Consider the following 12940-nt stretch of genomic DNA (forward strand, 5'->3'; position numbering starts at 1 on the left):
TGCGGAAGCTGATGCTAAGCCTTGCGGGATTTCGATCAGCATTCGGGGTAATGAGTGCCTATCGAGACGTCGCGGCGGTTGTTACGGGCCCGATAGGAGTTCCAGGTCGTGATAAACAAGTCACGGAATGCCTCAATAACAAGTCACGCAATGCCTATCAACTAGTCACGTAATGCCTTATCAGAAACTAACCACATAATGCCTTATTAAAAACTAGTCACGTAATTTTCAAAGTCAGTCACGTAATTTTCAAAGTAAGTCACGCAATGCTTTATCAAAAACTAGTCACGTAATGCCCAAAGTCAGTCACGCAATGCCTATAAACTAGTCACGCAATGCCTTATCAGAAACTAGTATGCAATAACTTATCAAAAACTAGTCACGCAATGTCCAAAGTCAGTCACACAATGCCTTATCAAAAACCAAGCACAAAGAAGATGGCCATATCTTGATGGCATCATGGATTTGGCAATGCTAGGTACGAGTTCTGCTGCTTTTAGTATTTCTAATTGGATAGAACTTGAAAACTATTTGATTACCCATATTTTGTTAAGGGAATAAAAACAAAAAATTGCAACACCAAAAATTGCAACCAAACATGCAGCGTTTTATTTCATCACAATTACCTGTGCCTCTTGTTGAAGATTAGCCTAGAAATCCAACCTCTCTTGCCGATCAATGGCCAAATTGTTTCAGTGATAAACCCTAAAATATAAATATGAAGAAAACCCAAATAAACAGAAAAAAGTCAAATTAAAGAATACAAGAAGAAGATAAAAAAAGGAGAAAGAAAAAAAAATGGGAGATTTCAACCCACAATTTCAGATGATGAAGAAGCAAAGCTAGAAGAAGAATCAAAGCTAGAAGAAGGAGGAGCGACTTTAGCAAAATGGAGAAGAAGCAGTAGACCCTCACCCCAAAAATGATGCTTTGCTTCGAATTGTAAGTAATTTTTTAAAAAGATGATGGGTAAAAATGTCTTTAAAGATATTGCAGAGTGCAATGGAATGTGATTGCATTGGTTTTGGACTGCAATCACATTACATCCATTGGTTTCAATGTGATTGCATTGCAATCTTACATTATAATGGTCTGTTACAAAACAAACACTGCAATGTAATTTAATTGGGCACATTGTAGGGAATGTGACTTTACATCCCTTATACCAAACGCACCCTTAAGGTATAATTTATTCATTCATTTATTGTAATGAATTCTCATTCTTATTTAGAGGTTGTTGGAAATTTTCTTTTAAAAAAAATATTGATCAGAAAAAAAATCAAGGTAATTTTAATTTAAAGGTCATGAAAATTTAAAGTTGAAATTGAAACCCTAAACTTATTTCTTAAAGTAAAATTTATTCTTATCGCACTTTATTCCTCCAATAGTTTGAAAATATTTTTTCATTGAAAATAATAAATTAAAAGTAAACTTTTGTTCAATAATGAATATTTCACTAAAAATAGATGAAAACAAGATTTTAAGCTAGACCCACTGCCGAATTACAAAATTAAGAAAAAAAACACACACACACAAATCAACCCATCGTTAAAAACAAGATTTTGAACCCAAAAAAAAAATGAAAATTAAAAAAAGATAATATACAAGACATAAAAAAAAGACCTTGGCGAATGAAATCTTCGTGGGATCAATGTTAGTGAAATCTTCTCCTTTTCAAAGGTAATGACTAAGAAACAGTAACAATTTCTTTGTATTTCTTTTTCTCTTTCAAATCAAAATTTCTTTAGTTAAAAGAGTTAAAGTTGTGAGAAAAAGAAAAATAAAACAAAACAAAATTCAAAGAGAAAAGAAAAAAATGTTCAAGCAACAGGAAGGGAAAAAGGAATTGGAAGAATGGTTGTTGATTATTACAAGATTTTTCAAGTGAACTAAAATGTAAAATATGAAAATTTAAAGAAAGATTATCAAAATTCCTTTATGGCATATTTGATTCGCGGAATGGAATAAAATAAAATAATTATTTTGTGAGAATAAAACAAGAAAGGAATAGAATATAATGGTTATTATGTAATTTGGTTCGTAAAATGGAATATGGTAGAAATTGTTATTATAACTCATTCTGATGTTTGATTGGTAGGAATAGTTTTTAGATAGTTAAGGAATAAATGCTAAAATAACAAAATTACCCTTTATTATAATTTAGCACACTAGACAAAATTACTCATTATTATAACGTAATAATATTTTCCCTTTTTTAATTTTTTAGTTTTATTTAATTAAAAATTAAAAATATTAATAATTTATAAATGAATTATTAATATGATTTTTTATTTCATTTTTTTTTATTTTTTCTCTATTTGTGTTTTCATTTTTAATATTTTAATTTCTATTTTCATTAAAAATTTAAACATTAATAATTTATTATTAAATTATTAATATAATTTTTTATTTTATTTTTTTTACTTTTTTATTTTCATTTTTTATTTGTAAGTTGTAATTATTTTCATTAAATAGAGACATTTTTGTCTAATAATTTTTTACTCTAGTCCATAGTCATGGAATAGCCATTAATATGGGGAGGCGGGAAATGGCTAAACCAAGATTTTGAAGAATAGCTATTCCTTGGAATGATTATTCCCCTCCTCAAAAACTAACCAAACAAAAGAATAAAAATGAGAAAAGGAATAAGGGGGGAATGGTGTAGCTATTCCCCCATACCAAATGTGCCATTAGTTCTTTTGGTTTTTTTTTTTTTGGCTTAAGGTTTTTGGGAGAGAAAAGAAAGATTGAGCAATTTTTTTAGAGGGTATTTGAGTCTAAAATTTTTATATGATATTGAGTTAATTTTTTTGTAATGGTAGATTAATAGTGTTACTAGTCAAAGGACCAAAAGTATCATTTTAAAACAAGAGGGACTAATTTAGAATGATTAAAGAGACGTTTTTAGATTTTACCCATAATTTAAGAGTATATAATATCTAAAGGTATATTATCTTAAAAAAGCCTTTGAATATTTTAAAAATTTGAATAAGTTATTTTTTTATTGTATTAAATTAAATTTTTATATTTTTATTTTGAGTTAAATAAATTTTTATAATTAATTATTGATTAATTGTTATTAATAAAAATATTACTTATCAGTAACGTTGATATGATATGATGACATGTCATAATGATGATGACGTGACATAATGATATAATCATATAACATTTTTCATCTTCCACATCAACATCACTTGAACTAATGACAATTAATTAATTATTAGTCATAAGGATCTATTTAATCCAAACAAAAACTTATTTGAATTTTTTCAAAAATAATTTAGAACTATTTTCAAGTATTGTACAATATCTCAATATATAACAAAAAAGGGAAATATAATATCTGTCCCACTCAAAAAATGAATCTGAAACCAACCTTATAACAACATTTTTGTAGTATAATATTTTATATTTATAGGCCATATATCCTATAAATTAGCTTTGATCCAAAGGCTCAATTTTTCTATATGGAGTCGGTCAGTGTTAGACATAATCTGACCTAAAATAATAAACCAATTTTGTTTTCCAACCATAAACTTGAAAGTATGGTGTTCTTTCCATAATCCCATAAGCCATAAGCTTAAAGAAATATTTTCCAAATTCTCAAATCCTCTTGATTAAATTCATAGCTTTTTTGCGTGCAACCTTTAGCACTTTCAAGACATAAGTTCATGCTATATATATTTATATAATATTTAGAAGGTAATTTTTTTTCTTTTATTTGTCAGATAAATTGGTTGTGCAAGTTTGTCGTATTTCAGAAATTTAATATTGAGAAAGTAAAAGAATTGACATCGACAAAAAAAATATTACTAATATTTAAGAAATAGTTAAAGTTTTGATTTGGGAATCAGAAAAGAAGTGTAAATATAAAAAACATTATACTTGAAAATGTTAGAATATGTTTACTGAAATAGAAAAAATATATTATTGATGCAGTTTTTTTATATTTTAAGTATATGTGTTTTAATGGTATAATACTTGAAAAAGTTTTTGAACTATTTAAGAGAATTAAAAAAAATTATTCTTCTATTGTGTTAAATCAAACTTATATACTTTTATTTTGGATTAAATAGACTCTTAAAATTAATAGTTAATTAATTGTTATTAGTCAAAATGTCACTAGTCATTTTATGTCTGCATGACATTAACATGAAAGGTGAAAAATACTATGTATATATATTATAATGCCATATCAGCATGTTATGACATCATTCACTATGATATTATAACATGTTACGTTAGCATCATGTTACATAAAATGATAAATAATATTTTGATTAAAAATAATTAGAATTATTATTTGATTAAAAAAAATATAACAATTTAATTGAAAAAAATAAAAGAATAAAAATTTATTTAAATTTTTATAAATAATTTAAGAATTTAATTTTAATAAATAAATAAATAAAACATAAATAAAATAATTTCTATTGTCATAAAATCAAATTTAATTTCTCTTCTTATCACTTCTTTTAATCCAAATAATAAATGAAGTTTGCTAATGTTAATTTCTTTTCTACTGATAAATTAGTCCCCCACCAATAAAAGTAATAGTTTTTTTTTTTTCATTTTCTGTAATAATAGCATGGAGATGATCACTTATTTATTTATACTTTTCAGGTGACCTTTTCAGCACTTATCTTGAAGATCATACTCCCAGTACAACTTTGTCAATGAAAAAAAAATAATTAAACCCATTATTTTCTGTTTTTTTTTGCCTTTAAAGTGGGCATTTGACTGATAGACTATGGAAGAAATTGTTGTCGACTACTGATAGCTAACAAGAGTCAATTCCAAAAGCCATGCACCCAGCAAAAAGGATAAATGTTATCATATAGTACAATGTTTTTTGTAAATTGCCAAATTAATAAATTAATTTTCCAAGGTTTTGTTGCCTTTTCCCAATAAAATAATACAAGATTAGTGGCCCAAAACCATGCTTAAGTGTCACTAACCGAAGCTAATTGTCATTTTGGAATCACTAAACAGCAGGTTAAGGAAGTGTCGAAGTGCTCACATGCCAAGAACTAATTAAATTTATTAGGTCAAAACCATTGTTTTTAAGGAAGGGTGTGGAGTTTAATGGTCTGCATGTTGTAGTCAACTGATAATCCAATATCCACATCATCCGCGCACATGACGACATATCAGCATGGACACACTGTTGCGTAGTGACTTGTCAGTCGATTGATTGCCCATTTGTGCGATCACATATTAGATACTCCACCATCTCTACTTATGATGAGTAGGATTAGAGATTCACTATATAAGGATAAAAGTAAGTCTCCTCACCCATTGAAGAGTTACGATAAAAAGATGAAGAAGATCTTAATGTATTGAATCTCAATAATTAATCTGATCAGTAATGTTTTCATGTATTTTTGAATTTCTGTTATGATAGATCTTGGATTAATATAAATTAATTATACATGAAGTCTAACATTACCGATAATTTTCTTTTTCTTTTCTTTCTTTTTGATGAAAATAGTAGCTGAAGTTGCTTGCAATATAATATACATCTATTAGCTTTCTCTCATACATCTGTGAATATTGTGGGGCATCTATTTCCATCAAAACAAAAAGGAGAAAACTCTTAAAGAAAAGGCCTATGTCCTACTCATGCTTACATTTGGCGCTTTTCCGGTGATGATAATATAAATTTAAAGCCCTCCACATTCTTAACTTTGGCACTAATTGATTATGAGTTTTGTTTCTTTCGGTTGCGCCAAGGCAGTACCTATCAGGCAGCATTAGTTAATCTTGAATAAGTTAAATATGTGCTAAATTATAAAAGAAAACGCTCATTTTGCAGTGAACTTTTCTACTTTATTACTCCATGAGATCACCAACTTTAGGGTCTGGAAATCAAATAAAATGGATAATCACACATTAGTTGGAATCCACCATTAAAGTGTTTTCAACCATTATTAAGGTCATATGCACCCGAACATTTAGCTCATTAGTTGATGCATGATTCCTTGCTTAAAGAGCAGGATTCGAATCCTCCATCTCCCAATTATATATAAAAAAAAAACCCTTATTAAGGTCATACATATATACTACATCCTTTCATTTGGATCAATCAATTGTAAGCATCATGCAAAATGTCAACTCATTTCAGTTGATGAAGTTCTTATGTGATTATAGCAAGAGCTGAGATTGAATCATGTATTTATCAGGAATTCTCATTTATCAGATAATAAGAAAGGGTAGTCTTATTTGTGGTCTAGACATTGTCATGCTTATATATATATATATATATATATATATATATATATATATATATATATATTGAGCAGTTTGACCATGTTCCCTTACCTCTTTTCCCTTCTGCTTTACGTGATCCAAATGAAACTGGCGGCTCCAGGCTGCAGCAGCAAAGCAAATATTTAGTTTGCTTTCTATATGTGGCGCTAACCTATACTATTTTTTATTACCATGTACCTTGAAGACTCTAACATGCACAAGGTTTTTCAGGGCCGACTTCAGGCAATAGTTTATTCGGTTAAAGAACAGACAATAAAGGGTTCAAAGTGATATAATAGTATAAGACCAGCTTTTCAATAGTTAATTGACTATATAGTTGGGACTAGGGGTGGAGTTAGCCAATTTTTGTTGGAGGGGCCTAAAACGAAAAAAAAAAAAAAACTAAAAATTTTTAAAATTAATATGTTGAATTTAACCAAAGATCAAAAGATTTATAATAGACAATAATTTTATATTACATGTAAATAAAAAAACAAAAAAAAAACTTATAATAGTTATCTAAGAAAGTTGTGTTCGACGATGTTTCCTATATTCAAATTCATCAATTATTGACTCTGTAATGAAAAGATTAGCAATATCTTTCTCAATATAAATAACTAAATTATCTGTAAGAAACTCATCATCTATTTTGTTCTGGAATCTTGTTTTTACAATTTTTATTACTGAAAAGACTCTTTTATAGTTGCTGTAGAAACCGGAAGAGTCAAAATAAGGCAAATTAATCTATCAATCAAGTGGTAATTCTTTGACTTTTCTGTTTCTGTTAATCTCTGATGCAATTCATAAAGTGCTTTAATTTTACACAATGGTGGTGGGTGATTTCTGTCTTTTCTTGTCCAAACTCACAAGCTCATAAATCTCTTTTGAAGAATAAGGTGTGTTTTAATGATGAGTTACAAGAAAAGAGAAATAAAAATAAAAAGACACAAAAGAGAAGAGAAAAAGAAAAAGAGAAAGAGGTGTAGAGAAACTTAAATTAAGGTAAAGTTAAGTAAGTTTGTGAGGTTATTTGAATTTTTTTTTATTTATATTAATGATTAAATAAAAAATTTATTTTGAGTAGACCATTAATTATATATAATAAATAAAAATTTTCAAAAATTTTGAGGGGGTTATTGATAAAATATATATAAAATAAATATTTTTAAAAATTTTAGAGGGGGCTGTTGTTGGCTTACCCTCCGCCCCTGGTTGGGACTCTTTAGTGGAAGATAAGTTGTTCTTTAAAGTCCAGTGAAACCTTAATAATATATTAGTCAGCAAAGAATTAAGGGCGGATTTAGAATTTTTTTTAATGGTGTCATAATTAAAATAATTATAATAATAATTAAAAAATATAAATATGTTAAAATTTATAAATAAAAAATTTTCATATTAAATTAAAAAAATATTAATTCGGTACATTCATTTAATATTTAAAAATAAAAATATCTAAAATGACTATAATTGTTCACGATCTTTTTTCATATTTTGAAAATAGTGCATGATATCATCAGTAAAAATATTATCAAATGTATCTTTTTCAATATGTGTCACAAAGTAATCATTCATCCAAAATTATTATTCATTAGCATAAACTAAGATAATAGAATTAAATAAAATATGATTTTACATAGTAAATTATCAAATTCAACAACTAATAATATGACAATTTTCTATTTATTAATAAAAACTAAATATAAGCATCTATAAACCATATAAAGTTGAATACAAAAATCAAATAATTAAACAATATATCTATAAAATAAATAAAAAAAGAATCATAATTTCAAGATATTATTTGACATGCAATACTATTTTTTATTAGTTAGATTATAATTATGAATCCAAACTATTAAATTAATCAAAAACATCTAGACATGAAATATTTAAAAACTTAATTTTGGTTGAAAATTATTTACAATTGAAATCTACATAAGTCGCTTTAAGAGAGTAAAAAACACAGTTAATGACCGAAAAAAAGAAGAATTGGAATTTTTGAATAAGGAGAATAGTTTAGGTTTTAACTTTTTTAATAAAATCTTAAATTATAGAATGAATTTTTTTTTTTACTTTTACATGTAGTATTTAACTATTAATATATAAATTATTTTTTCATAAATCACTTTTATTTGACGTTATTGACCTCACTTCTTATAAAATTGTAAAAAAAATAAATTCATTTGTATATTAATTACCCTAAACTATAAATAAATATTATAAAAATTAAATTTTTTGGAAAGTGAGTGGTGTCATGTGACACCACTCTCTTCGGCATGGGTCCGCCCATGTGAAGAACTCTGCTTGTATAGTTCGAAAAGATGCATCCAGTGGCTGAATATGCAGCCTATTAATATTTCCTTATACCCTTTCTAACGTTTTAGACAAGTTTTAGTGGATTCAGTTAACATTCTGTTTGTCCCCATGAAACAGTACTTCAACAGTTAGAATTTGAAACTTTCAATTTGAAGGGAATGGAAGGTTTTCTCTCATTGTGGAACTCAGCACCAATGAGTTTGAATATGCATCAAAAAAGGTAAGAAGAGCACATAGAATTTCACATATAGGTTTATGTAGAGAAGTCAGTTAATAAGAGAGGTGCAATATCCAGAGTCAGTGACCATATTGATGCCTGATGTTCCTGCAGAACTAAAAATCAGATTTAAGGATCAGAGAAAGGTTTTGAAGAACATTCAGAAACCTATATAACAAAATAGAAATAGAATGGACCTTTTCTTTTTGCTATATATGTTTAAGTACCAAGTATCTTTAACCTTAAGCAACAAGTAATAATTAGAAACAATGTCTAGGAGCTTAGACAGGATTCTTTAAGTTACTGAAAGGTAGAAATAGCATACTCTTCCCTGCCTCAATCTAACTCTCCCCGGATGTTCTGACTCAAATCCTGAAAACTTCCTCTGCTCAGAAGCACATTTGGAGATTGGAACTAAGAGTTCAATTGGACAAAATCAGGTTTGTTAAGGACATTCCACAGCATCTGTTTCCTTAGACTTACTTCTTCAAGTTTCATTCAGTAAGAAAAATCATGTAGAAAGCATTTCAGGCATTTTTAATCTTCCTCTGCCATTTTTCATCAAATTGAAGCAATGATTTAGCTATATATCAGAATTGGGGTTTTAGTTCTGTTTTCCTACTTGTTTCTGCAATCTGCAACCTTTTATGACTTACAAGCAGATGTTCCTGTTTAGTTTTTTTTGAATGTTTAATGAAAAGAAGTAAATTAGCATGGAACCTTTGTTTGGCAAGAAAGGTTCAGAGAGAAAATGGAAATCCAGACTCCATTGCTTTCCAACAAATGCTGATGCAAAATGCCAAGGCCCCTGACTAGGAACACAACACTCTTTTTGAAAAAAACTCAGTATGCCAAAGCCTAGAAGATGAAACGAAAGTATATTCTTTACTTAATCTTTAGCCTAACATGAATTGAACTTGGATTGGTGGGGTATTAATTTTGTCTTCAAAGCCGGCAAAAAGCATTGAGACGGTGCTATTAGCCAAAGGAAAACTCTTTTCTACTTTGGGTTTTCACACTTTCAAAGTTTAAATAACATCAAAATGACAGAACGATCCAGGAGTTGAGATAACTATAAACGTCGGCTAATGTTCATCTTCTCTTCCTTGTTTGGCATTAAATTATTCTCCCAGTGTTGATTTAAGAATAGGTCAATGCAAGCACTGAATTAATCGCCAGAGAGAGGTAAAAAAAAAAAGGTTATCCTTCCAATAAAATCGCATCCCATTTGACCAAACTTTAAATATTCAGGGAAAAAAAATGGGAATGAGGTCTATATATACCTCTCCTTGCACCCAAGCTTTGCAAGTATAAACCCTGACTCAAACATCAATGGCTGGCTTCAAAGTTTTGTTCTGTCTTTTCCTGCATGCTTTGTTCTTCATTTCGAGTTCTGGAACTAGACTTTTTCATCCATTTTCAATTACCGGTCAGGCATTGAAAGAAGAAGCCAATTCACAGAATAAGGTTAGTACAGATAAACTAGAGATAATTGACAGACATTTTGAATCTAAGCAATTTTCAGGCTTAGGCAAGTGGACATTGGCAGTTGAAGTTAAAGAACATCCTGAGACCAGCTCAGACAGACAAGAAGTAAGTGACAGAAATCATGCACCCAAGCAGAATCTAAGCAGTAGCAAGCGTGCAATGATAGAGGAAGCCAGAGAAGCCATTAAGGCCAGCGTACAAAGAAATGGTGGAAATCCTTTCGAGTCGAAGCGGCTTAGTCCGGGGGGACCAGATCCTCATCATCACTAATCTTACATTTTATAGCTGCCTGTGATTTACACCAGAAAAGAAAAAAATGTTAGGAATTGTATTTTCCATACATTTTTTGTACTTGTAGTGTAGATCACTAGGTTTTGTTTTTATCTTAGTGTAGATCACTAGGTTACTTTGATGGATGTTTGCACAACTTATCTTTATATTCAGCTACGGGAGATTAAAAATGATATCTTTTCACTACTAATGTAGCAGACATGGAGCTTTCTTAATAATCTATCCATCATTTTTCCGGCTATTCAACTATCTGCAATTTTTTTTTTTATGCATATGTAGTCAGTGGTGCTCCATTGAGACAATTATTGGTGAAAGGATATACTCTTTTTAATCTTCTCCCTTAACCATTTTGGCGATGGTGAGACATGAGGCCATCTCCATTGAACTCATATCAGCAAAATACAACCAAAACCAATGTTTTGCATCAATCCCCTGCTCTCAGAATAATCCATTTTGGATGTTAAATGCATTGCTCGATTTCATTTTTCACCAGAAATACTCTTATTTGTACATAATTTCTAAAGGTAATATCAACCAAAATGAGTATTAGTATGTGCTCAATATATGATTTGTAATTGGAATTGATGAAGTTATATCAGGAAATTATGTTAATGTTCATGGGATTCAATTGTGGGGACAGTGCAATGCACATTGTACTGTTTTGAACTACCAACCCACTATATAAACAGTCCCCAACTATATGTGTAAGTCCTGTCAGCTGTCAAACAAAGAAATAAGAAGACACTTTTTGTGGGGGGATTCTTTCCAATATACATTTGTTCACAACTTCCTTTTTAGATTCAAGTTGGTCTTCCTAGAATTCAAAGACCAAGTTTTGACTTTGTGAAAAAAGAAGAAGAAGAAGCTGTAAATTAAACTTATCTATCTATTGCTATTAGAATGTGTGAAACGACCATCAATCTTTCTTTTTAATGCTTTATACTATATTCCTTCATCTCTATCATGGGTCACTATCAATCCCACAAATTGATGAACAAAAGGAGAAGTGGGCTTCAAGTGGATCCTACTAAAGAAATCAAGATAGGAATTAAGCCAAAGTCGGCTTAATGAAACCGACCAGACCAGAGAAGTGCCAATACTATTCTTTACTTTATGAGATTTCATCATTTGATTAAAAGAAGGGGGGGGGGGGGGGGGGGGGGGGGGGGGGGACTATAAATCAATGGGGTAAAAAAGTGTGTGCCTGTGCATGTTCCTCAAATTTTAATAGATAGAAATGGCTAAGTATTGAGATGGGAAAGCACAAAAACTGAATCGAATTAGATAACTTCCACATGATGCTGCCCTTTTTTCGGCATTACTGAATTGACAATTTCACACAACTTTCTTTTCTTTGATTCCTTCACGTCTTGAAATCATTTTCTTTTAATCGTTTTGGCAGCAAAACTCTTATCTCGAGTCAACAAATATGTTATTATATTCAACACTGATATCATGTTAAAAAGTTATTTGAATTGTAATTCAGTCTATACTTTTAAATTTTTTAAATTAAAAATTTCGTTAATCAATTTAGAAAGAAGAAAATTAAATTAAATACAGAGAGGTGAATTCCTGCTGAATTGCTACGAGGAATACAACATGAGGCTAAAGCCCTAGCAACATGGGAAATCTTAGTTTTACTCTCTCAAGCTAAAGCTAAACGATGAATCTGATATGCCTAGACATGAACGAAATGTGGAAGATTTGGACATTGTTTTAGTTTCTATTACCGACCAAATCCACCTAGCTAGCAACCAAAATCTTTCAAGCTTTTGGTTAACATCTGCATCTTAAACATGACTCAAAAGGCTATTCTTTCGAAGGCTGCATGGTTTATGCTTAGTTTGGTATTGCTGTTGCAATCCGAACAAAAATGGGAAAAGTGTATTCGGAAAGTACTGTGAAAAATTCTGTGAAAAGTGTGATTTGAGATTGTAAAAAATTGTCTGAAAATACAATACCAAACAGACCCTTAATTAGTTCCATTGAGAAGTAGGTAATCAACTTGGAATCCCCAAAAGGATTCGGATTCAAGAAATTTGTTAAACTAAACTTTCAAGGGTCGGGGCAGAGAGGTTGGCTTGAACCATCCTTTTATCCGAATATTCATTTTTCTTTTTCACTTTGTCGGGCACCCTTTTCTTAATCTTGTGTCATCATTTTCAAGCCTGGAAATTCCACATAGTTAAGCCGTTTTCTTTTGAAAAGTTGAATTTCACCAAGAACAATCCAAGGATATCATATTAATTTAGAATGATTTAAATACGTATGCCAATTTTTCCTACCCACCCACCTTAATGTGATTTCTAGCACCAATGTGATGGTCAAATTCCTCCAGTATTCAAAGCAAAATCCATCACAAAGAGAGCAATATTC

The 12940-nt window shown here is 29.7% G+C and overlaps 1 protein-coding gene across 1 annotated transcript; it reads left to right on the forward strand.

The window, feature by feature from the left end:
- Positions 1–10031: 10031 nt before the first annotated feature.
- LOC18594131 (uncharacterized) lies at positions 10032–10750 on the forward strand. The gene has a single exon (XM_007021596.3). The coding sequence runs from the start codon at positions 10118–10120 to the stop codon at positions 10541–10543; it is 426 nt and encodes a 141-aa protein (XP_007021658.1). The 5' UTR covers positions 10032–10117; the 3' UTR covers positions 10544–10750.
- Positions 10751–12940: the final 2190 nt, after the last annotated feature.

The sequence above is a fragment of the Theobroma cacao genome, chromosome 7, assembly GCF_053813885.1.
Source record: "Theobroma cacao isolate CCN51 chromosome 7, ASM5381388v1, whole genome shotgun sequence".
Lineage (NCBI taxonomy): Eukaryota > Viridiplantae > Streptophyta > Magnoliopsida > Malvales > Malvaceae > Theobroma > Theobroma cacao.

Coding starts and splice junctions, on each gene's coding strand:
- LOC18594131 (XM_007021596.3), top strand. CDS start 10,118: ATGGCTGGCTTCAAAGTTTTGTTCTGTCTTTTCCTGCATGCTTTGTTC.